Source organism: Aythya ferina (genome assembly GCF_964211825.1).
Source record: "Aythya ferina genome assembly, chromosome: 5".
Lineage (NCBI taxonomy): Eukaryota > Metazoa > Chordata > Aves > Anseriformes > Anatidae > Aythya > Aythya ferina.
Window position 1 is genome coordinate 42652357 of NC_140301.1, and position 25524 is coordinate 42677880.

The 25524-nt window shown below is 38.8% G+C and overlaps 2 protein-coding genes across 14 annotated transcripts in view; both read left to right on the forward strand.

The window, feature by feature from the left end:
- Nucleotides 1–10797, forward strand: part of MUC2 (mucin 2, oligomeric mucus/gel-forming) — a 90736-nt gene extending 79939 nt beyond the window's left edge. Inside the window, exons 36-50 of the mRNA XM_084519630.1 lie at nt 679–862; nt 994–1198; nt 1852–2030; nt 2735–2804; nt 3115–3215; nt 3380–3411; nt 3566–3743; nt 4406–4510; nt 5117–5157; nt 5803–5925; nt 6387–6485; nt 7666–7794; nt 8444–8483; nt 8764–8893; nt 10305–10797. Of these exons, the coding sequence (XP_084375756.1) occupies nt 679–862; nt 994–1198; nt 1852–2030; nt 2735–2804; nt 3115–3215; nt 3380–3411; nt 3566–3743; nt 4406–4510; nt 5117–5157; nt 5803–5925; nt 6387–6485; nt 7666–7794; nt 8444–8483; nt 8764–8893; nt 10305–10560 (1872 nt within the window). The 3' untranslated portion in view covers nt 10561–10797. The remainder of the gene's footprint in view (nt 1–678; nt 863–993; nt 1199–1851; nt 2031–2734; nt 2805–3114; nt 3216–3379; nt 3412–3565; nt 3744–4405; nt 4511–5116; nt 5158–5802; nt 5926–6386; nt 6486–7665; nt 7795–8443; nt 8484–8763; nt 8894–10304) is intronic.
- A 3058-nt stretch (nt 10798–13855) lies between these two features.
- LOC311437600 (mucin-5B) overlaps nt 13856–25524 on the forward strand; it is a 51278-nt gene continuing 39609 nt past the window's right edge. For 4 of the 13 annotated variants that reach the window (XR_014693565.1, XR_014693566.1, XM_084521037.1 and 1 more), the window contains exons 1-6: nt 17242–17402; nt 17618–17787; nt 17904–19684; nt 21421–21676; nt 23119–23233; nt 24591–24678. Coding sequence is in view for 9 of the 13 variants with exons in the window: in XM_084521037.1 (XP_084377163.1) it covers nt 19603–19684; nt 21421–21676; nt 23119–23233; nt 24591–24678 (541 nt within the window). In the remaining 4 variants the exon portion in view is untranslated. The other 9 variants (XM_084521036.1, XM_084521034.1, XM_084521035.1 and 6 more) reach the window with 9 other exon arrangements.

The following is a 25524-nucleotide window of genomic DNA, read 5'->3' on the forward strand; positions in this document are numbered from 1 at the left end:
AAAAGCAGGTGGCCCTGGTTGAGCTGGAGAGTTGGACCAGATGACTCCAGAGGTCTCTTTCAACATCAGCTATTCTGTGATTCTTGAAATGATTGAAAAAATCTGTGAAATTATTGAAAATTTCCAACATATAGACTTCTTTTTTTCTCTAAAGCAATTAAGTCAGTTATGCTGAATAAAACTATCAGTGTTAATTTCATATGTATATCAAGGCAAAGTCTTTAAATAAATAATACAGATTTTGTCTTAGTGCTTTCCTGCAGTTTCCTTATAATTATTTCCTTTAAAAAATGCTGCAAACATATTCCTTTTATTTTGGTGATTTGGGTGGTTCCAAGAAGGATAAAACTCTGTGCACTCAGAATTTAGGATAATTTTATATTGTACTTGTACAAGGTGTCCTCAATGCCATAGTCATTCTAACAAATCTATGGAGTGTTTGCTGGTCTAAACTCCAAACTGTAGTCTAGTTTATTAGTGGATGATAGGCCTTTTCTTTGGCTTCAAGAAAGCAAGTTTGACTTTTCAGTAATGTAAAAGGAAACACAGGGACAATTGTTATAAACTAAATGCACATTATTTGCCTTTACATTTGCATCTCCAATGCTAAGTAATGAACAGTTGATTGTTTTCTGAAATCAAATGAAATATATGTCTCTTTTCTATTTTATTTATCAGGTGACTGTAAACAAACAGACAGTGGCTTTGCCTTATAAAAAATTTGGAGTGAGCATCTATGAGTCAGGCATAAATCATGTAGTGGAAATTCCTGAGCTTAAAATGAATGTGTCCTACAATGGCTTGTCCTTTTCTATCAGAATGCCCTACAGCCTGTTTGGCAACAACACTCAAGGACAGTGTGGTAAGTCTTACCGTTATGTTTTTTATACTCTCAGAAAACCACAAACAAGTAAATGACAACAATGCCAGAGAGATGAGTGGCATTTGATAACAAATCTGTGAGTGAATTCTTTCTTCCCCTACCCATTTTAGGTACTTGCAATAACAACACAGCAGATGACTGCAGGTTACCAAATGGAAACATCGCAGAAAACTGTGAAACCATGGCAGATCATTGGCAAATTGTTGATCCCTCCAAACCGCAATGCTCCCCAGGCCTAATTCCTACAAAATCACCTGGCACAACCACAGGACAGCCTTGCAAAGAATCTTCCATCTGCAAGCTTATTTTGGGAAGGTAGTCCTCTGGTGCTTATAAGAATTTGATTTTTAAGTTAAGTGGCAATTCTGGGGTTCATTTCTTCATACAAAATGTTCTAACTATTCTTCCATCTATTCTTCCATTTAGTGGCTACTTCCATCTAGTAGCTCTGTAGGTTTCTTCCATTTCTTTTGCTGTTTCTAGATGTCATTCTTTGCTGATACAGCTTACTCCCAACCATTTGACTGCTACTTTAGCCTTTCCTGATGTTCTCACTTTCTTCTGTGCTTTCTGCTCTCACTGTCCTATGCTCTGGCCTTTTCCTATCCTTACTTAGCAGCAGAGACCAACTGAAGAAAGAGATCTTCATTTTAGGAACTTGGCCAGAATTAAAAATAGTTTGAATAAAATCTAGTTTGAAACGTAGTCCCTCTTTACACTTGATAATAATCATGTAGCTCCTGGACAGAAAATAGCGGTGCCTGGTTGTTTTGTAGATGAGGGGAGAATTCTTTAAAATATGTTGATAGGTTATAATCTAATCGAGTGCTCTTAGTAGAAATCTCTCAGTAATAGTCCTTGTTCACATCTCTTTAAGTGTCACTGTTGCCACATTATAATATGCTAAGCACACTGGAGAATTCATGGTTTATTCTGTAACTAATAATGACATATGTTTCTATTTCTAGTGTGTTCGAGAAGTGCCATGCTGTTGTTAACCCTGATAGGTTCTATGCAGCCTGTGTTTTTGATAGTTGTGCACTTCCCAGCTTAGACCTGGAATGCTCAAGTCTGCAGATCTATGCTACCATCTGTGCTGATCAAAATGTCTGCATCGACTGGAGAAGTCATACCAATGGTGTTTGCTGTAAGTATTTAGCTGTTTTATCATGAACTGTTAGGGAAGCTTGTACTGAACTATTTCAGCTATTTCAGTTTGAACCGTGGGAAAAGCCTATGCTAGGGAGCATGGTAGGGAGCTGGACTACACGGTCTTCAGGGATCCCTCCAACCCAAACCATTCTGTGATTCTATGATAATGTCCTAATGATGCCATATTGCTTTATGACATATTGCAGGTAACATTTTTATAAATGGAAATGATAAATGAGCCTGCAATATGCATCGTTTACCATATCAGAAACATTTGTATTAATAGATACTTTTTTTTTTTTTTTTTTTTTTTTTTAGCAGAATCAACTGTATATTTTACAGGCATTGGCAGATCATTCATGTATTTAGTGTAATCAGAAGAGGATGGGAGGGTAGGAATACGCTCCTCTTTGAGAACTTACACAAAAGAGACCAGAATTATGAAAAAGTTGTATTCAGGACATAGACTCCTGGCTTTATCTCCTTAAATTTAAAGTATCGTGCTATACCTCTGGCTAAATTGTATAAAGTAATCCCACTCAGAGACGTGAGTCTGGTAACTATTTAATCTCTATGCTTTTCAAGATTGTCAAAGATACATAGGAAAATGAGTAGTGTTTAATTTCTTGTCATAAGGTCATGGGATTTTTCTATGTTATTTTCCCTGAGCTGTTCCTCTTTTTTATTTTCCTATTCCAGCTTATGAATGTCCCAAACATAAAGAATATAGAGCATGTGGTCCTAGTAAAGAGATAACCTGCAAATCAAGGTAAAGAGTTCCTTCACTGTTAGATCTCATATATTTGTTCAGTCATACCTAAAGGATAAGTGGATGAGAGAAGTCAAACAGCCTCCTGTCCTGTCTTTAGCTGACTATCCTATTTGTTACCACTGTTCTCTTGATCCTAAATCTGGGTGCCTGTACTTTTTATTTGGCTAAATCAAACATGAAAAAGCCCTGAATCGCAAGTCTGCAGGTTAATTGCTCTGTTATTTTCAATTAATGGTTATCCAGCTTAACCTTCCTCTGCATGCCTGTGACAGTGATGGTGCTCCTCTGAACATTTTGTCTCATACAGTCAACAGAATGAAACTGCAGTTAAACAAGTGGAAGGCTGTTTCTGTCCTAATGGTACAATGCTGTATGACTCTGGTGTGGATGTCTGTGTAAACACCTGCGGTGAGTTTAACCACTTCAATTGGATGCATGTTTGTTTCCTTTTTGTTATTTCCTTCTGATGCATACAACATAGATCTGACTGTATGCAGTATTCATGCAACATATAGTGGAGATATCTACTGTTATATAAGTGGTAATGGAAATGTATTTTGATATTTTCACAGGCTGTGTTGGATTGGATATGATACCAAGAGAGGTACGTTTGCTTTTGTATTTCAAGAAGAGGTTTGGGATGAGGAGAAAAAAATATTCTCTGTTTTGTCATTTCCCAGCGTTTCATTCCTGCTTTTATTTCTGTTCTTTTTAATTGGTAACTATGCAATCACTCACGTTATTTTCTTTAATGACAGTTTGGGGAAAGGTTTACAGCAGACTGTCAGGACTGTATTTGCCTAGAAGGTGGAAATGGCATTGTATGTGAGCCTCACAAATGTCCCAGTCAAAATAAGCAGAGTTGTAATGGAAACGGCTTCTATGAGGTCAATGAAGTCAATCCTGAAGATTCCTGCTGCCCCATTGTCACCTGCAGTGAGTTTTTACTTTTGTTTCTAGCCTTTCTCTAACCTTTATGAACTGAAAAGAGAACCTGAACTAGTTTAGCACCAGAGACCTGCAATAGGGAGTCACAAAATAATATCATGCTTTTTAAAATCAGTTTGTCCAGTGTTATGGAAAATTCATTTTAATATTTTAATATTTTAATATTGAAGTGACTCAGCATAACAAGATTTACAATTCTGGGTTTCAACATAACTGAATCTGAACTGAATGAGTTCTTGAGTTTAGAATCCCATTTTGTTAAAGTAAAATGCAGATCACAGAATTCTGTGTGGCTGTAAGGTTTTCATTTAGCAGCAGTTGCCTACAATCTTGGACAGAGTACTATAACAATTGTTCACTGTTACTCTGCAAAAAATTGTGATACTTTTCTTATACTTGATAATTACATACTAGAAGTTTCATAAACGAGTGTAGGCCCCCCATCCAGTGCCTTGATTCACTAGGAAAAATGTGTCCTTTTTCTGATTTTTTTTTTTTCTTTGAGGAGAATCTGGAATATTCCCTAGCAGCGAAAAGTCTATCTTAAGTTATCAGGTGGGAGTTTGAGAGATGCCTCTTTCTAGCCGTGATTTAATATACTTTCTGTGTTTCTCTCTTTTTTTTTTTTTTTTTTTTTTTTTTTTTTTCAGAATGCAATACAAGCTTGTGCACAACTGAATCCCCCAAGTGTACACTGGGATTTGAAGTTTATTCTTATATTCCCAGTGATCAGTGCTGTCCTGTGTACGAGTGTGGTAAGTACTGTGGAAATATATTACAATGACTAGCATTATATAATTTAGTATCAGGCTTAATGAGACTGTATGTAATACTGAAAGAGCTAATAAACCCAGTTGGATTGCATGAATTGGTTACTATTAACATTGGTTATTACTGCCATGGTTATGACACACAGCTGCAAAATCATATAGAGCTCTGGTAGTTCAAGTGCAGCTTTCCTGGTTGTAAGTACCTGTGAGAAAAGCTACAGAATTAACTGAGATTGTGGTCTCAGTTTAACCTAGCAAAATGTCCCTGTTAGTGTGCCCAAGAGAAGATAGCAGTACAAAGTCCGTTTTATTCTTAGTAATTGAAACAGGTAACTTCTTGTAACTGTCAGGTGAACATTCTTGGCTATGAACCGGACTACGTATATTGGGCCAAATCTTCCTCCCTTTTTGCATGTGAAGTATTTGTTATTTTACTTTATATAAGCCTTATATGCTACTAGAAATGGAAAACAACCCATGTATTTGAACATAAGCATTGTGATTCATTGTGGAAGAAATGAGTGTAACTAGAGTCGGGTAAAGATTCTTTTTTCCCCTGATGTAACTGCCTAACTCCTTCCTTGTTAACAGTTCCCAAGAGGGTTTGTGTACATCAGAATGCTGAGTTCTTGGTAAGTTCCTGTTTCAAAAGTATTCTGAAAATGCTTGAAAGACCAATTAGCATACTTTAGCTGAGGTGCTATGAGGAGGTTTATCCAGTAGAAAGAATATTTTAGAAAATTTCAGATTCCTGTCAGGGATTTATCAGCTCAGCATAGTTTAAAATTTTTCTGAAAATGTTGCCGTGTGAGAGACTGAAGAATTGTTTCTAAATGTCAGTACCAGAGAGGGATATGGTTTTAGAGTAAAGTGTGTATGCATTTTTAAATTTAGTCCACACTTTCGGTCAGCACTTTATTTCAGTTTTAAGACTCTGCTTTCTGAAATGAAAAGATTTTTAAAGAAGGGTTATTCTGAATGGACTTAGATTCCCAGTTAAGTTCTTTTGAGTCTAGTAATTGATTTATTGTATATGTTGACTTCTCTGCTTTTAATATCTGAGTTCATCATTGCTGTGTAGGACTTCAATGAAGACATACTAAATTAAGTTCAATATTGATGATGATGTCATAAACAGCTAGCTAAATAGCTATCCAGTAGTGTATATGATGGATTCCTATTCCATTGCTTGGTCAAAAGGCTTCTGGGAATTAAGTAATGTCTGTCACACATAATATCTCATTAATACATGAACCTTTGTTTCTTTAAATTTATAGCCTAATTCCTCAGTCTTTGTTGATAAGTGTCAGAATTGCTTCTGCACTAACGAAGTTAATGTCAGCACTCAACTGAATGTCATCTCCTGTGAACACGTTCCATGTGACACATATTGTGAACCTGTAAGTGACAAACTTAAACAAATAAACAAAACTAAAATACACATGTGCATGAAAAATACTGTGATCAATTTGTTGCATAACTGAAGGATAGGGAGCAGAAATCCAGAATCCAACTCTGGCTTGGAAACTGACTGTCCTTGAGCAATTTGTTTTATGTAGCTTGGCAATGTAGTCAACAGTATTCAGTTCATGTTGGTAGGATTAGCTAACAAATTTCTGTAGAGCACTTAGTGGAATGATATTTAGTTATTAGGTATATTTATTACAGTGCTTTAATTGATTCTATCTATAGCCTAAGTTTATTACTTGCATTCTGTGGAGTCAGTGATATTCAGGCACAGAAAAGCAAAATTGCAGAGTACACTTCTAAGCATAATCAATTCACAGGTTAGTATGTTTTCACTTATTTCTCCTCAATGCATCTATCAGAGCTCTCATTTTTATTTCATTTTAATATCTAGGGATATGAACGGCAATCAGTGGAAGGTGAATGTTGTGGAAAATGTGTGCAGACTAAGTGTATTATACATACATCACAGAGTTCCAACCTCATATTGAGTGTAAGTATGTTCTACATCTTACATCTCTACCAAATCTGTAAACTTCCCCATTTCAGAGTGAACATCCCTTTGGCAGAGACAAGGCTTAGTGTAACTTTGTGAGCTTTTCTATATTATTTACATGTAATTTCTGTGTACTGAAGAATGCTAGAAAAGCCTGCATATGAAACAACTTTATTGCCCCTATTTAGCTTTCCCTAGGTAAAATCCATTGGTATGAATGACTGTTAATATAGCTAATGTGCTCTAAATGCTTTAGAGGGTTTCTCTTCCAAGGGAAATCTCATGGACAACTGAAGATTCTCTCCACTTGTGGCATACTGCAATACACACAAAAATCAGTATTGAAAATGGCTGCTAACTGTGGTGGTTTTACTCAGGTGGGCAGCCGAGCTCCACCACAACCGCTCTCTCACTCCCCCTCTCCTCAAAGAGGAAGGGGGAGAAAATACAACACAGAGAACTCGAGGTTTGAGATGAGAAAGGTTTAATTAAAGGGAAAGGGAATGGGGAGAAAAAACAGAAAAAAAAGAAACAATCAGTCCGCGCGGAAGCACAGAGAGAGAAAAAATTATTCTCTACTTCGCATCAGTGAGCGGTGTTCGGCCACGTCCTGGGAAGCAAGGCCTCAAACGCGTAGTGGTTGTTCAGGAGGAACAGCTTTCCTCCTGAGGAAAGCTCACAAGCTTTCCTAGGTCTTGTGGGATTTTGGAGAATGCATGTGCCAGGCTATAGTCAGCTTGTGAGTTCTCTATATCGAGTGACTTGAAAGAGGAACTCTTTCGAGTGGGCCCCGAGCAACAACAGGCCTTTGAACAACTCAAACAAGAAATAGCTCATGCAGTAGCCCTTGGGCCTGTCCGTACTGGACCAGCTGTGCAAAACATACTGTACACTGCAGCTGGGGAGCATGGGCTCACCTGGAGCCTCTGGCAGAAGACCCCAGGAGAAACTCGAGGCCGACCTTTGGGGTTCTGGAGCCGGGGCTATCAAGGATCAGAAGCCAATTACACCCCAACTGAAAAGGAAGTATTAACAGCATATGAGGGGATTCGAGCCGCTTCACTAACCTAAAAATAATTGAGTGGGAAACAATACGAAAGTCGTCGTCAGAAGACAGGAAAATTTCTGCCTGAGCTCCCTTCAGCTTTTCTTATTACATTTTGTATTTCACTTGCAGCCTGGAGAGTTTGTAAAAGATCCTTATGACAACTGCACCATTTATAGTTGTACAAGTCTCCAAAACCAGCTTATCTCTTCCACATCTGAGATTACCTGTCCAGCGTTCAGTGCAGAGAGCTGTAAATCTGTAAGTGGAAAACTCACCCTCTACTTAATGTATAAATTAGTTCAGTCTAGTGCAGCCACCTAACTAGCAACAAAAGTCACATTAAACTTTGATGATTGTTCTCCAAATTTTCTCTGTCCCAAGGGCACAGGTTTTCACTGCATCCATGTACAAACCTACACAGTGTATAAAACAAGATACCTGGCTTACAGTTTAAAACCTATTGCTGGCATCTCTCAGTAGCCAAAAAAAAAAAATGGTCAGCATTGAAATAAAAGTCCTTGCTGATTGCTTTGTGTGGGGTCCTGTCTGAAAAAGAGCCATGTTTTCTTGAATATCACAGCTGTTCAGACAGTAGGCTGCCAATAACACTATGCACCATTCAAATATAGAAGTCTCTGATAAAATGTTTTTCTGGGACTGTTTTTGAGTTAGAAATGCATGATGATAACTGTAGATTTCCTTTAAATCATAATCTGTTTCCATGGTTGTCTGTAAATTGATAGATTTAGTCTGGTATAGACAATTATGTCTGTTTATTCAGATGCTAGAATTTTAGCTACTAATTTCCAGCCAATAAGGAATTTATCTCCTCAGTTATTTGCCTAAAAGCCTCTTTAATACAGGGAATGAAAATAATACTATTGTCCTGTCTTTTTTGTTCTTTTAGGGAACTATTACATTCTTACCTAACGGTTGTTGCAAAACTTGTAAGTATGTCAGCATACCTGAACCAAGAAAACAGAATTAATTTTCTTCTTATATTAGCCCATATAATGGAGGCTGATATGTTACTATTTGAATAGATACTCTTGTCTTTATGTTTATTATTCCAAGTATTCAGTGCCCAATCTCTCTGGGAAAGTTTAAACTGAAGCTGAAATACCACTTAAGACAATTTTTCAGCACACTAGCTAAGCCAAATGTGCTGAACTGCAGGGAACTTACGGAGCTATTTCACTGAATGTATGCTCTGATCTTTCCCCTTAGGTGTACCTCTGGATAGTCCCACACCGTGCTCTGTCCGCGAAAGAGAAGACTTTATTGTCTATAAGAACTGCCGTTCTGTGGAGAGAGTTGTCATGACTGAATGTGAAGGAACATGTGGAACTTTCTCACTGTAAGTAAACTGATTGGGCAATGAGATTTGAATTCTGTCACTGACAATATTTGTATAAAAGGAACAATACATAGGCAGATTAGAGAATGTTAGACCTGAAACTATCAGCTCTCAAACTCATGGGCACAAAATCATGGACAACTGAAGAGCTGATTAATTTTAATGCAAAGCAGAAAAGGGTATTGGATTGCATTGAGATTTAGCCAGCTATGATAAGGTTTGTTCATTCATTAAGAGATGGCTTGTCCGTCATTTTTGTCAGACCATCTTGGACAGAAGTCATCACAAGAGAACATGGATTATTTCTTGTAATGTGAATGAGCCCAGAGAGCAGCCAAACCTGATGTTCATAAGTCGAAAAGTGGTTCTCAAGAATTAACATATAAAATTAAATACACGTCTGTCTTTTAAAGGAAGTTTCAAACATGAATGACTGTTATACAGTAATGAAGTGAGAAAACAAATGTCTTATGGGTGGTGTTACTAGCTATAAGAAAGTGGCTGGTGTGACACCTGGTACTAAGCTATTAAAACACATTAAAAATATATAATTCTAACTTCCCAAAGTAAATGTTATTTGCTGCCTATCACTGATTATACCACAGGGCACCTTACATGGGATTAACCTAATCTTTAGTTTAAGATTAAACCCCAGTTAGTCAGAGGGATTATTAGTATTTTGAAATATCTCATAGTCTTCCTGTCCTGCTGTGGTTGCCTCTGTACACAAACATAAGAAAAAGATGGCTCTTGACACAATTTATAGGCTGATACTGACAGGTTCTGCAGGTTAGGAATGGTATTTGGAAACCTGATGAACACAAGGTTGCAGAAAAACTGCTTTATTGTGAGATAGCAACAGAAGGAGCTGCTGGTTCATCTTCCTGTTAACTTGGGTTTGGAATACACACTGTGATTTATTTGATACAAGTGTAGCTCTTGTAGCCTGTTGATTGATGTGATGCCATCGTAGATGGCATTGTAGCCACTTATCTATGTAGTTTTCTTACTCAGCTCAGAGCTGCATCTGCATTTAATTGTTTGGTCTGGGGTATTTATCATTCGTCATTCTTTGATCTGGTGTATTTAACATCCACCAGTGCTGGGATGATGAGAGGAATACAAGGATGCCGAGCTCCTAGAACTTAATGTGTTTTTTTTTAGTAGGATCTCGATTCTTTTTATTTTTTTTTTTCTTAACCAGAAAATCTCAGCTAAATGGAATGAATTTTAAAAGCATATTGTTAAAACAACTGTTCTGTCTGATGAACTCAGCACTATTCATTAGCTTTAATATGGCTTTTTTAGATATTATACCAAACTCCTCACAGAGTTCTATACTTAACTTCACTCTTTCCTATGTACACTGGCTTCTAGCACAAAGTAATGTTGCCTTTCTCCACCTTAACAGATATTCTGTTGAGGCCAATTCTTTGGAGCACAGCTGTTCCTGCTGCAGGGAAGCAAAAACTAGCACGAGGAAAGTGGAACTGAAATGCCCATCTGGGCACTCAATTCAACATAAGTATGTATATGTGGAAAGCTGCAGCTGCCAGGACACTCATTGCAACATCCCACAATCCAGTGAGCCTCTGAGCCTAGAAGAAAATAATGAGAGCACTAGCACTCCGACCGCATCAGAAGCCATCAGTTTAACAACAAAATGAAGGCGAAGAAACCTAACTGCATTTAAAGGGACTATGCACTGCTCTCATCTTCCTTGACTACTTTTAAACTTTGCTTTTCCCAGTTAATATATTCTATGTGTTCTCTGACTATTTTTAACAGTGTTCTATTTATTTGTGTACAAAAGTACAGTGAACTTTCTCCTAAGTGCATAGCCCTCTAGATTGTTTAATAATCAGCTTATTTTCTCTGAATGATTAAAAGTGCATTTCAAACAACATGGGGTTTGTGTTTATTCACATGCTATCTAGATGAGCCTGAATTTTAAAAGAGAAGGATTTTTTTTTTCAAGTTATAGGAAGTGAGTTGATATATTTCCCAAATATTTGGGGTATTTCTTTATAGCTCCCAAAAAAATGAAATATTAGAAGGTTCTGTCTGGAGGAGCCAACATGTAAGGTGGGGCAAAAATTTATTCTGCCTTCCAGAGCAAAGCTGAAGGTGAATAATGCATTATAAAATGATTCAGATAACTCTGAGAAACTTTCACTCTAGTTCAGCACCAGGTCTCATTTTAGTAGGGCTGCGTGTGAGTTAGAACAGTCTCAGTTCATCACTGTTATGTCTTTTCACTAAGTAGTCCATCAGCTGTGAGGATATGAAGCTAATTCACATTGTTTGAACTCTGAGGGATGTATAGCTAGTGTATATTTCCCTCAGATGTATGCTAGATGTATAGCATATACATCTCATATACATGTATGCTAGATTTATAGCTATAGTAGGAGGTCTTCAAATTTCAAGCTTCACAAAAAAGATGTCCATATCTAAGCTAGTAGTCCTAGTTTTTTTCTACAGGAAATTGAGTGCGATAGCCATGTTCAACATTCATTCAACTCATGCCAAAGGAGATTAGCTGAATTGTATTCCAAAGTGCCTGTTTATCTGATGTCGCTGCAAAGGTAGTTGAAGATTAGCTGAGAGATGGACAGCTCTCTTGAAGATACCTGAAGTACAATTAGAGTAACACACGCCTGCTGCTGTGTGCAGAAATTGTATTTGGCATTATTTTTGCTTCTGTTAATGAACAGTAATTGTCTTACCCTTCTGAGGGTAAGAATGTGTTGCAGCTTAAAAGGCAGAGACTAGTAGGGATGTACAGAATATGAAACATCAGAAATTTGGCATCTTCAAAATACTACCTTTAGAGAGCTAATTTCTGTGGTGGGGGAAAGACAGCTGATCTATGAAGAAAATTTTAGTCACTTTATGTAGCAAGTTCCAGAGCAATGGACGCCTGGTTTCTACTTCAATATGTGGTTCTAAGGATTTCTCTAGGTACAATGTGAGATGTGAATGAGACTTTTCTCCTGGAGCATTTACCAGGTCAGTCTCTCTGGTGGTTTCGTTGTTATATAAGAACCTCTGCGCTGACAACCATACTTTTCCTTGAGTTGTTTTTAAAGACCACTTGTTTTAAAATCTGTTGGTCATTAGCTGTCTTTAAGGTTTTCATTTTTGTGGTTAAATTTGGCTGGAATCACTTCTGGAGACAAGCAGATACATGGTGTGATCAATTTTGCCTTGTTTCCTATGAAAAGGATAAAAAAAACCATCATTAGTGGCTTTTTGATGCACACTATATTTACACTAAAGACTAAAATGTCCCTGACTTCATTTTTTTCATTTTTGTTTTGTAGTCTGCATGGGCTCTTTCTGTCCCTCCTAGTGACATGCAAACTACTTGAAAATACAGAAGTTAAAAGATCCTGTGTAGTTAGTAACGCTGCAAATTTTGGTTTTGCCACTACAGGGCAGTCTAAGGCTAAGAATGTAAAATTACTTCGGAGACCAAAAAAAAAAAAAAAAAAAAGCCACCTGAAAAGCCATCTGCCTACAAAAGAGAATTTATACTTTGCCACGTACAGTTTTACCTCTGAGAACAGTGAATGTTGCTATTTCCTCAGACACTTGCATGCTTTCAGTAAGAATTTAAGAATTAAAAGAAGTTCTTCTGATGGGAGTCGACACGCATGCAAAGAATGGTGTTCCTTACAATGCTCTGGATTATAGCAGCCCCTTCAGTTTTTCTGCTGGGTCAGTGCTGTCAGTGCTGCCTATAAGCAGGCTGGTTCCCAAGCAGGCATTTCCAGAGAATTCTTACTTACAAATGTTTGGCAGTTCCAGGTCAAACTGTACGTGTCAAACCTCCACTCTTTTCTGCACATTTAGTCACCTCAGAACTTTACATACCTGTGTTTCCATTGGGAGTGGGTAACAAAATTGAATTTTGAACAGTCTGAACTTTTTCTAGCAGATAAATCCTCAAATAGCCTCTCATTTAAAAAAAATAATAAAAAAAAAAAAAAAGAGAAAAAAAAAAAAAAGCTTTACTTCTGTATCCTTTCAAAGAGAGCCGTAGTGGCAATGAGCAGCACTTTTGCTCTTTCCCACAACATTCTTGAAAGCAAATGGAGACCTGTCCTGTCTGAGCCCATGGAGCATTTGGTTTCTTACTCAAGAACTGTTGTGTCTGCAGGTCACGAGCGCAGTCTTATTTGGAAAACCCAGGAGAGTAACTGAGAAATCTCTCACAAGGCTCTGTAAGCCATTTTGGGGCTGCAGAAAAGATGGTGGAATCTTCTGATCCCACTGCTTCCCAGCCAAGACCTAAAGAAGTGTTGACAATTTCACAAAAAGTATTGGTGCTATAGGAGAATGGGTAGTCCTCCAGGAATTTCACAGTCCCCTAGGGCCCAACAAGGAAACAGTAGCAAGAGCTCCAGCAGAGTTCAGCTGGGCGGCAGGTTGGCTGGAACTTTCTCACGTCTCCATACCTGAGTCCTGTGTTCTCTTCCTAGACTTTCTGACTGTATCCCAAGTACAGGTTGGAGCTACAATTTACCTGTAGCATTGCCTTGGTTGCTGGAGGCTGGGATTTTGCGTTCCTTCCTCAGATGGAGGCTCCTCCAAGGTAATCAGAAGCTTGAAAAAATCCTTTCCAGGCAGCTGTTGTCTTAAAGCGTGCTCCTCACAGCATAGACCCAGTGTAGGAGACCACCACTGAACGCTGGAGAAAACCTGAGTGGGTTGCCTACAGCTCAGATAGGGTGCCATTGCCACACTAGTAAAGAGAACTGAGGACCTATAGCTCCTAAAAGAAAAGCTCATTGCCCATTTGCTTTGTAGACTGTTTGGGGCTGGGGCAGGGGGTTTACACAGAAGTATTCCCTGAAATGCACCCTGAGTCTTCCTTACAGTAAGTTACATGCTACCCTAGAAGCATGGTGATTGCAGTGTGCACCTTGTTTGTGGAAATGCATGGGTTTTGTTACTAGTTGTAGTCTTCCCTGAGGTATCTTGAATACCAGACAGTTTCTTCCTAACTATTTGGAGAGGTACTGGAAACTTGGTGCTGTTCACATGGCTCTACAGTAATATAGTAAGAACTTTCATCTGGAGTTAAAAATGAGTTCTCAGAAGATTTCCAGATAAAGTGAACACAGTTGCTTTATGAACCATTTTACTGGACGACTGTTTCTAGAACACCACGGGCAAAAAGGCATATGCTTGTTAGCAATATGGAAAAAGTCACTGCTGATAATCTGAGGTGAGGTGGATGGGATTCAGAATGAGGGGGAAAAGCTCCATGCACACCAAGAACAACCTTCCACAAAAGAATACAAGATAGGGATTTCTGATCCGGTAGGTATCTTGTTTGATGCTGTAATTCGTTATTACGACATTATCATTTTTTGCTGTAGGAGAGGAAGGGAAAGATAGAATTTTCCTTATGTTTACCGTTGGACTGTACTCTGCTAAACCACACTTCACTGAACTAAGCACATGCAACTCTGCACATAAGTCCCAATCAAATGCAAAGCCCTAAGTAAATAATCATGTAGTTATAATGTTTGTTGTACACTGTTTGAACTTGTGTAACAGAGCAAACCCAGATACTGTGAAAAGAGAGGAAGCAGAAATAGACTGAAAAACTCAAAAATCACAGGAAGAGAAATTATTGTGAACTTTATGTCTGACAAAAGCTGAAATTTATTTAAATAACTGTAGCTTTGATATACAATTTCTTGTATTTCATCTCCCAGCAGCAGCTTTGGGTGGTGGAGATATTTTAATGGAGAACAAGTTCTTCTAGTTAAGCAGCCCTCTTCTTAAGCCAAATTTACTAAATTAACTCAATCTTTTCAGGCTACTGTAAGCCTCTGTGCTTTTAAGTGTCAGCCTCACAGATTAACTTCTCATTGGGCTATATAAGCCATATTCCCATCCCTAATGTAGAAAGTCATAATACATTTTTTTTTTTCTTTTTAATGTTTGTTTGTTTGGTTTGGTTTGTTGTTTTTGTTTTCATTACCCTTATAAAACCTTGTGTGTTTAAATTGGACTTTTTTAATGGTTCAGTTTTTCAGCATTCATATGTAAATATGCTTGAATTCCTTTCACAAACTTGTCTCTAGAATGATGAAAAACATCACATGTATTTTTTTTCCTTATTCCAAGACTTTGAGAAAACTCAGAAAACATAGTAGAACTCTATGTATTTTTGATATTGCTTCAGTGCAACAACTTCCATTTCGGAATGCACTTCTGTTGCAGCCTGATTTAAAGACAGAAAATACTGTGTGTCTCTTTTGCTATGCTTTTGGCTAGCCTCCTCTCCACCTTTGACAAAGAACTGGGTTCTCCCAACTGCTACCAAGCTTCCTTAGTTCCAGGAAATCACAGATCTTCCAATGCTAAGCAATTCCCCTTCAACACAAATGATTTCTGTAGGTTTCAGTTTAAGCTAAAGAAGGGTCTATAGCCTTTAAAATGTTCTGTAAATTCTTTATATATTTCATGTATGCACATTTATATAAAACACTAGTAGACAAAGGGTAGCTTTTAAGAATCATCCTGGAAATTTATTCCTGGTTATATCATATGATATGTTTGGCAGATAAAACCTCCTCATTTGCTTTGAAGGATGAGAAGAAGGATGCAGATGCTAATCTTCACTTGGAGAAGCAGCAATACAGCCAAACCATACCAAAGCAGTTAATCTCTGCCTTTCTTCTGGTTTGTAGTAACTTTCAGTCATTGTGGAAGTGGTTACTGCATGTATAACTTCATGTAATTTCAGGGTTATACAGACATCAGTTCATATTTTTCCCCAAATGGGCCTGGAGCTCTCTTTGTTCTGCTACACCATGTTTTCCATCAGGAAGGCTGTTTAAAAAAATATATATATATATAAGGTAGAGAAAGCCCAAGGGCCCAGCCCCCTGGTGAGATGGCGTTCTGTGCAGGGAGTCTTTCTGAAGTGAGGAAGTGCCAATGGGTCAATGAGACCTGTGTGCACAAACACCAATCAGCCGTGTCATTACTCCTTGTATGTGGATTTCAAAAGATCTACATCTTCTTGAAAACACACACACAAAAAAAAGAACAAGTGAACTGATTCCTTGCAAATGGGAGTAACTGATGCCTTTAATTAGTTCAGGAAAGGTCAAGGAACCCTATGGCAAGATGAGATGTTAAGGAGCTTTATGTTTGTTCTAAGGCAAAAATGTAAGAAAACACCCAACCATCTCCTATCAAAATTAAAATATCAAAGGCATTCTTCATGTATTTTAATAGGCAATTAATGACAGAGACCCAGTCCCCGTTCTTCTGCCTGCTACAGATCACCTTATGCTGCCAGTCATTTCAAACTGTGTGGTGGATGCAAACCTGATGGACCAAACAAATCTTTGAAATAAATTTCCTAAATTCAACAGGATTATACCAATAAAAACATAATCCATGTTGAATTCTGGCAATTAAGTGTGTAATACAGTGTTGTAACTGTCAGTTAGGTAAAATATTTTGCCAAATTAATTTCAGATATTATCACGTGGAATATCAGTGCAAAAGGGCTTTATATCAATTCCTAAGTAATGGTTTTCCAGCTAACTTCACCTTCTTAATGAAGTAAACAGCATTTCTGTAGTTATTATCTAGGCAGTGCTGGTAAAACACAATTTCATTGTGGCTACACATTGTAAGATATAGTAGTGTTACTTTTGCCTGAAAGGAAGGGGAATATTAGAGGATTTCCAGGCAAAACCCTACTGGTTCAGTACCAGTGAACCTTGGATTCAGTACAGTAATTGGGTGTGAAATGGTATTAATCCCCAAGATGCCCACAGTTTGAGTGCCTCTTTACCAAGTTTGTATCAAAAAATATGGGTTGTGAGTCACTGGTGTATTACGTTACTTTCATGACGGTTTATCTCCAGTGAGTCAGTGGCGATAAAGAAGTTGAGTTAATATTTACCAATTGTATTTACTAAAATCACATACCCTTTAATGGCAAATGATCCATGAAATGGGCTGTAAAGGGGCCAAGAGGAATTGTTCTTTTTGATAGTACAGCTGCAGCAGAGTGAAGGCCTCTTGAGCTAGAGGGCCCAATAAAGGGAAGAGTTATTAATCCTGGTGTGTCACTCTAGGGGGATTAATTATACCTTGCATACCTGTCATAGCAGTAATTCAGTAGTAATGGATCAATGTATTCACAAAGCACCTGTTGGACTGAATTTCCTTAAAAAAAAAAAAAAAAAAAAATTTTTTTTTTAAAAAGCTGCCATATATTCCTTCTGAAACCCTCAGTGTTGCCACACTTGACTATAAAGACTTAATTTGAATGCAAATATCCTCCACATGTCAGTAGCCCTGAAATCATTGCAAGGGAGTAGGGTATCCAATGCTTTCCAACGAGTGTAGCCCACATTCTCAGCAGAGAAGCCAGAAGCAGTAGCCCTGGTTAGTCACTAGCAGGATCTCTACTCCTGGAGAAATGGGAAAGCAGCAGCAAAGGTGACGGAGCAGACAAGCAGAGGTAAGAAAATGGTGCAGAGCAGGAGGACTAGGTCTGCTGTGTCTCTCAGCAGTGAGAAAAGGGCTCATGTCCTCTCAGCAGACGACTCCAGATGGCTGACGTTACTTTCTGTGCTGAATGGAGCAGAAATGAACAGCAATGCAATGAGTTATATTGTTTTATTCTGTCTGTCCCTTGGACACAATTCTAATGTGTGCTGTTAATGTTCCTCCCAGGACCATATGTGCTGACTGAAGCTTGCAGGGGGAAATCGTGCTTTAGCTCATCCTGCACACTCTGGCATGCCCCTGAACCCCGTGTAGGAGATAAGGGCTTAGAGTTGTGGTGGTAAGTCTCGCCGTGTCCTTGTCATACAAGGACTACTCCAATCTGAAGGCTATCATTGGTGAGTATTTCATATGTTGTTCCTATCCCTTTCTTGCTACCCATGGGGGACAAAGCAATTTTGTTCTAGGGTCAGGAATTAGATCACTGGGTTCTTGTTCTTCTTTCTGCTCTCAGATCACTGTGAATGAACTGTACGCCTTGATTGTCTGAGTCGGAATTGGAAAGGAAGAGGACAGCAATTACAAAAATAAAAAGGACTGTATCTCAACAGAGTTCTGCCCTTGGATTTTGAAACTAGCCTTGATTTGAGAAAACTAATAGGTTTCAGCTTTCCACCATTAGCCTTAACAACTCTCTCCTTTATTTCAGTGGCTGTGGGCTACTACCCTATGTGCTTTTCCTCCTTGGTTTCAAAACCCTTTGCCACACCTGCAATTATCAGTGTTCTGTAGTCTGAATGAGGAGGCTCCATCAATCAGAAGTTCAACGTGAAAGTTACTATGAGAGTCTGCTGACTTTGAGGGTTACTACTGCACTGTGTAGGATTTCAGGTCATCCTGGTATCTACAAGGTCCTATTGTCACTGTTATTGTCACTGTGTTATCTATTAGGTATTCTGCAGTCTTATGTTGTAACTGTTTGGGTGGAGAAGAGTGGGGAAATATGCATTGTGATTAAAAGGAAAGAAGCAGGTATCTATTGCTTTCTGCACCAGTGCCATACAGCCTGTCAGTTTGTCCCCCAGCCAAAATGGCAGGGCTTCAAGAACAGACTTTACCTTCCAATAGTGCCCTGCTTCAAGTGTGACTGACAATGGAATTAATGGGGCACAGGCAGTGGGAAAGGGGTAACGTGAACTCATGTTTCATGTGCTGCACAATGCTCTTGCCTGCTGGTGCAGGGCTTTCTTAAGAGCAGTGGCAGCCACAAATCACCTGGCAGATGTTTGCACCTACACCTTTGTAAGCCACTTAGAAAGTGGCTCAGAAACATCTAAGAAGAACAGCTGAAACAATCAGGGGGCCAGCTTTAGGATACTTAACTCTGCATATGCCAGGAAGCTTGGTAAAGCAGTGAGCAAGATGTAGTCCTCAAGGCTGGCTCATTGTCTGCCAACTGGATAAAAGGGCACCAGTCTTCCCCAGCAAGTCTGTGGACTACCTTGGCCTGAGGACTTGCATTTAGTTATTTCCCCACAGCATGGATAAGTTGAAGGTCAGCTTGTGCCAACACAGCAGGTAAATCTCTAAAGAAGACCCTGAAATCACCAACATCAAACACCTGTGATGGCATATCTAAGAACTGTCCTACAGTAGGACATAGGTTAGAGCATGACTGAGCCCCCTGGATTTTTGATGTTTATGACTCTTTATAAGCATATGTTATATTTGACCTTATGATATTTTTTGCTTGACCATTCAGAAAAAAACATCAAGCCAGCAGAGGCAATGAACATTTCTCCTTGAGCTGGGGGACTGTGCTGATGTGCAAACCAGAGAAAAACTGTAAAAAGAGGGCAACAATTGGTTGTTACTAATCAGATGCTATGAAAATGAAAAGTGATTTTCGCTAAAGAAAAGGCAACAGTGTAGGGAGGGAAATACATATTTTAAAGAAAAGGGGCTAAGAAAATGACAGCTCTCCATCCCCACATAAAGGAGAGAAGTAGATAATTGTCTTTTCCGAAAGACAGAACGTTGTTGGGTGCTAAACATGAACAACTGAAAGAAAAATGAATGAAGCTCCACCTTTCAGGGACCCTGCCATCAATGTTTTGTTCTCACGCCAAATTCCTGGACTATAAAAATCTGCCTATAAGCCAAGAAAAACACACTTCCCTGGAAGGATTTTCAAGTTACCGCTCCATGGCAAGATGGAAATAAAAAAAGGGAGGTCATTTTGGATCTTCTGCCTAATTTGGAGTTGTTGCAAGGGCAAAGAACCAGTTCAGATAGGTAAGAAAAAAAATCTAAGATTATTTGCTTGCATATTGATCTCCATAAGTGACAGCTAGAGTTATCAAATGAAAACATATAACATATTCACAAGACCTGTGGATGTGCCAGAAACTAACATTTTGCTTTTTCATCTTTTATTTAAGCCATGTAAGTTTTACTGGTGTTCTGTTTTTTTTTTTTTTTTTTTTTTTTTTTTTTTTTTTTTTGTTTGTTTGTTTGTTTGTTTTTGTTTTTGTTTTTTGTTTTTTCCCACCACTGTGTAGTTTATCAATTGCTTTATGTCTTAAGCAACTCATGTTAGAAAGCAGACTCTCTGCATGCAGTTTGCATCAAAAAAAAAAAAGTGTCACCCTTTTTTACACATTATGCTGACACGCTTGTTCTATGAAAAATGTATGCAAAATGTCTGCTAAGCTTGATTGACCACTATGAAATACTGCATTAGGAGTAACCACACTTCTGTGGTCTCTTGCACTGTTACCTCCTGGTCTGGTTCTGAATGTCTTATGCTTTTCCTAATCACTTAATATACAAACAATTGATGTGACTGTTATTGCTGCACTAGTAATTCTAGAAATCAACTCCCAAGAAGAAACTAGACTTTCTAATTTTCCTTCATTGTGTAAAACTGTGCTAAATTACCCCATTCCACTTTCCTATTCCACTCACAGTGCTGCAAACACCTATGTAAATTACAATCCCTTTAAACAACTGTTTTTGTGAGAACTCTTTGGCGCTTGAGTTTCTGTTGAGTTTTTGGCACTTGAGTTTTCTTGTTTTTAACAAGATTAGATTTCTTTTCTGTGCTCCCCTGCTGTTTCTTAGGTATGAATATCTCATAACATTTTAGAGTTCACTGAGTATACTAATAACTGATTTTGATCTATGAAGGAAGTTGCCATGTTGTAATTCCTAAATGTGATGCATTAATAGTGCAAACAAATTTGCTCATTTTTGCTTACCATTCTCTCATATGGCCCAGAAGAGATGACAAAATCATAATGTAACAAGCATGTCTTATTTAATTCAAGGTGTAGCTTTCTTTGATTCATGTTGGCTTTATGCATCTCAGTGGTGTGAAAACTACTTTCTAAAGTGATGTCTTTAATGCACTTAAAGTATCTAGCAACACTATTGACAGAAGTACAACTCAGCTCCAAGACACAAGTTTGAGATGAAAAGTAAGTAGTTCTGAGCTGACTGCTGAAGTTGGTGGCAGCCTCAGCTGTGGCTACCATTTTGCTGAAAAGCCTGGTGGCCTCTGGAAAGATCTCCAGGACAAAACTCTTGTTTGTGTTAAGGGATAGGAGTTCTAAGGCAGAAATAACATTTAGGCAGCCAGGATGGGATTGCCCTCACTCCACTTTAGATATCTAGAATGTAGATTTATGTCTCTATCTAAGGAGGCACCTCTCAGCAACCTTTGTAGACAACAGAAAGAAACAGGCAGCCTTGAAGCAGGTTTCATCTCCCTCCTAGCTAGATATCTAAGATAGGGAAGCTAAGTCTCTTCTGCTTCATTCTGTTAACTTCAAAGGAGCCTGGGTTTGTCTGATCACATTGGAGGTTTCTCTGAAATGGATTTCTAAAGAAATTGCGATGAATCTCATTCCTAACAAGCTGGTATCTTCCAGGGGGTTTACATTTTTGCATTCAAAAAATCTCTAATATTTTTCAACAAAAACCTCATGCAAGGTGACTCATTAACCTCCCTCCTCTGAATCTTTCTTTAGTCCATGTCTCTACTGTTGGAAGGAGTGAATGTGCCACCTGGGGCAATTTCCACTTTCATACATTTGACCATGTTAAGTTCACTTTTCCTGGAACCTGCACGTACGTCTTTGCTTCTCACTGCAATGATAGCTACCAGGACTTTAACATTCAAATCAGGCGCAATGGCAAAAATAGTCACCTTATCTACTTCACGGTCACCATTGATGGGGTGATCCTGGAGGTGAAGGAGACTGGCATCACAGTGAATGGAAACCAGTAAGTAATGACTGTACGGCTGTTTTCTTGTGTTGTCATTTTATTGCTAGGTGTTAGCAATCAGTGGTCTGTCTAGAAAGGAGTCCCACCATGTGGAGGTGCAAACAGCTGCATACGATCTGTTCATAGCACGTTGAAGAGGGTATTGTGAAGAGTCCATCTTGTAGTGGTGGAGATGGCAAGAAGCATGTAAACTACACTTCCCAGAGTTCAACAGCAGTGCAGTAAGAAAAGGCAACGTGTATGTAACAAAACATAAGGTGTAGGTTTCCTTAATGTTGCTTGCATTTGGTGGGATTGAGGATGAAATCAACCCTTTATTGAACTGATTTTGTAGTAACTCAGTTTTTTTTTTTTTTTCTCAAAACGTTATTTCTGTGACACTAACCTTAGTGTTGTTGCTATTCAGAAACAGTTCATCCTTTTAGAAAAAGTTTGCTGTTTCCAGATAGATTAGTCTAGAAATGGCACTCCTTTGCAGATCACAGCTTGCATTGGGGTCTTCTATGCAAAGCCCAGAATTTTCAAAGGCATAATCCATGCCTTTAATTCCAGTGTGAAATAAACCTGAAAGCAAACTGCAAGCAGAAGGTTAAAAATACTCCATGAATAAACACTCATGTGCAATAGTAATGAAAGCTGTGTGTATTTATAAGGGCAAACTTCATGAGAAGTGCAGTGTCCTGCTCCCAGCATATAGGTATGAAGGGCTGAGGCAGGTTTTGTCTCTGAGAAAAAAACTCACAATCTTGTTGGAGAGAAAAATCACAAACATTATGGGCTGTCTTCTATTGATAGCCATCCATAAACAGCCAAATACACAGTAACATAACCCAGATGTATCTCCTAAATCAAAGGGCAAGAAATCTTCCATCTTGAAACCATTTTCTGATTTATATATTTTGTTTGTTTGTTTGTTGGGGGGAGGGGGGAAGTTAGGAAAGTGAATAATAATAGCCTTAGTTAAATCAAAAATTAACATGTCTCTGAGTCACATCAATACATTGGAAGCAGAACAGACCAAAATGCATTTGTGACTTGAAAATACCAAAATCCTGGAGAGATTATGATAACCTGTGGTATCCTCAAATGGGGAGCAATATCCCAGTATTGTGATCTTGCTCCTTATAATGCTTTGAATTAGGACCTCAGTTCATGTAGACGAGCAGTGCTGCATTGGTATAGGTAGAGTGGTGAACTTGCTATTGACATGCTCATAACCAAAATACATTGTGTTGTGGATTAAGATTATTAGAATGTCACAGTGGACAAGGTGATAGACCTAAATTAATGCATTAATGAGGATGAAGGCTGACCTTGAAAAGAATATCTCCATGGCTTATATGCCTCCTTTTGACTCTAGATCTTCTCTTCTATATTTCTGAGAGGGTTTTATTTATTTATTTTCCAATGCTATCTGTTTTGTTCCCTCTAATTTCCAGGATACCCATGCCCTTCAGCTTGAAGAGCATCCTGATTGAGGACACCTGTGCTTACTTCCAAGTCACTTCCAAGCTGGGTCTAACACTCAAGTGGAACTGGGCTGACACTCTCCTAGTATGAACAGCCAGTTAGTTGTTTTTCTCTTGGTGAACCTCATCAATGATGAAAAGCAGAGCTGGATGCAGGCACCGTGTTGAATACTGAGGGGGGGCAGAGGGGGAAGGTATCACTGTGTCCATAAACTGGTGGGGACATACCACACTAGTTAATTGTTTCATGGGGCAAGGCAGTAGAGTTGCAACACCCAGGCCTCCCTAAGCAATTTTACGTGACAAAAGCTGCCACTGTTAACCCTGGAGATAGCATCTCTATAGTTATCTGCTTCCTGCATGGGGCGCTGGCAGATGCACAGCTAGTGCCCCCAGCTCTGACTTGCTAGTTACCATCTTTCTCAATTCACATTATGTGTGGGAAACTAATCGGTGTGGTCAGTGTAGACCTTGGCCTCTCTCATTCCAGGGCATTGCTATGGGGGAGTTTCCCTCTATACATTCACCCCAAAATACCTTCTGCTGTGGTAGTGTATTTACGCTTTTGGGTGTGAGCATTTATCCTCCATAATCAGGACTGAGATTAAATAAATAGAAGTTGTATGTCATGTTTAGTAGGCCAAAGAGACAGAAAGAGGGTAGAAGGTGAACACAGAGGGGAAAAAAGATAAGGAAGCAATCAAGTTGTAATTTAAATACTGATTTAATGAAGTATTTGCTTCCCCCTCCCTCTGTACTAGTCAATACCTGAAGTATTACAGGCATCACCTGTGCAGCAGACACAGTTTTAGGGTGACATGCCTGTAGAAAAGTACTGCCTTTTGTAAGTGGACCTGAGTCATGCCACTGCTACCCTCCAAGCAAGTAGGAATGATTAAGTGCAATAGTTCTATCTAGCAAGGCTGTAATGTGTTAACCTGGCTCTCTATTGCCTCTGTGTATGGGCAGAACAAGTTATGCTGGGCAGACCCACCCATAGCAATGTTATGAAGTTTTCCATTTAGCCTATGAACTAGAGGAAAAAAAAAAAAAAAAAAAAAAAAAAAAAAAAAAAAAAAAGATACTGCTAAAAGCTGCCCGGAAGCTGATTTTTCACATCTTCCAGCATCAGGGCACAGTTAGCTGCCCGGTACTCTCTACTGGGAGACCCTGGTCCAAGGATTAGTCCAGTATTCAGAACACTGCAGTTAGCTGTTTAATAGGTAGGAATGTCAATTGTTGGAAAATCATCATCTCATCTGAATTCAGCCTGTCTGCCAGTAGGTTTTATGGCGGGTTTGTAACTGAAAAGGGGACTTCTGAAAACAGATAATAAGCATTTCTGCCAGTGTGCTTTTTTATAGTGAACCATCTGGTAATATGCTGCTGTTGGGAGAAAAAGCCTTTAAACTCTGTGTTTCCTCTCTGCTTTTGTTTCTTAGCTGGACCTGGAAGAAACATATAAAGAGAAAATATGTGGTCTCTGTGGGAACTATGATGGCAATAAGAAGAATGATCTGATTTTGGATGGTAGGCCATGAATGCAGTGTGTTCCACAGAGAACAGGAGTGTGTTAATATATGGCATGAAACTTGAATTTTGTTTCATTTAAGTGGGGTTACAGTTTTCCTGACAGACGCCCTGAAATACCCCAACGTTTCTATAGATGGGAGGTGCAACTTAAGAAGTTGTGGGATGATTTGGGATCCTCTGCTGCTTGGAAACTTGCAAATCTCTCAAACCTCATCAACGCAGTTTAATTGCCCAGTTGTCGTGTAGCAACATTGCCAGGTTTCCAACTGATAGTACCAAACTTTAAGGAACTTGTAGTCTCAAATGAGCCATGACTGCATTTTCTGTCCTTCCATTTTCATCATTTTACAGTTGGGTATCAAGTGTGATTAGTTTTGGCTCTGAATGAAATTAAAGTGCCATGGCTGACCCAGACAGGTTTCACTGAGCATCTTTACAGAAACCGTGGTGCCATCCACTGACACCTTCAAATATTGCACTGGGCTGGAAAGGCCAGCACAGCAAACAGATGAGGCCACCATCCTGCAGCATGGTGTGTGAGTGGAAAGAAAGCTGCATCCCAGGGTACTAAATGCAGGACTAAAGCCAAAATTGTAATACCATCCCTTCGTGTAATACCTAGACTTTTTAGCTCACCAGAAAAATACTGTCATCTACCTCACCCCTTCAAAAAGAACTGTGAGATTTGATTAAATATGCCAGTCGTAGTGGTAGATCTGGAGCTCATTGTCGTACTTGATATTAAGCTTTTTGGGCACACCTTAGTCATGTTTCATCCCTTTACTTCACAGCTGCAATCTGTAAAACCTAGAGCCAGTTCAAAATTTTCTGAGGTAACTGTTT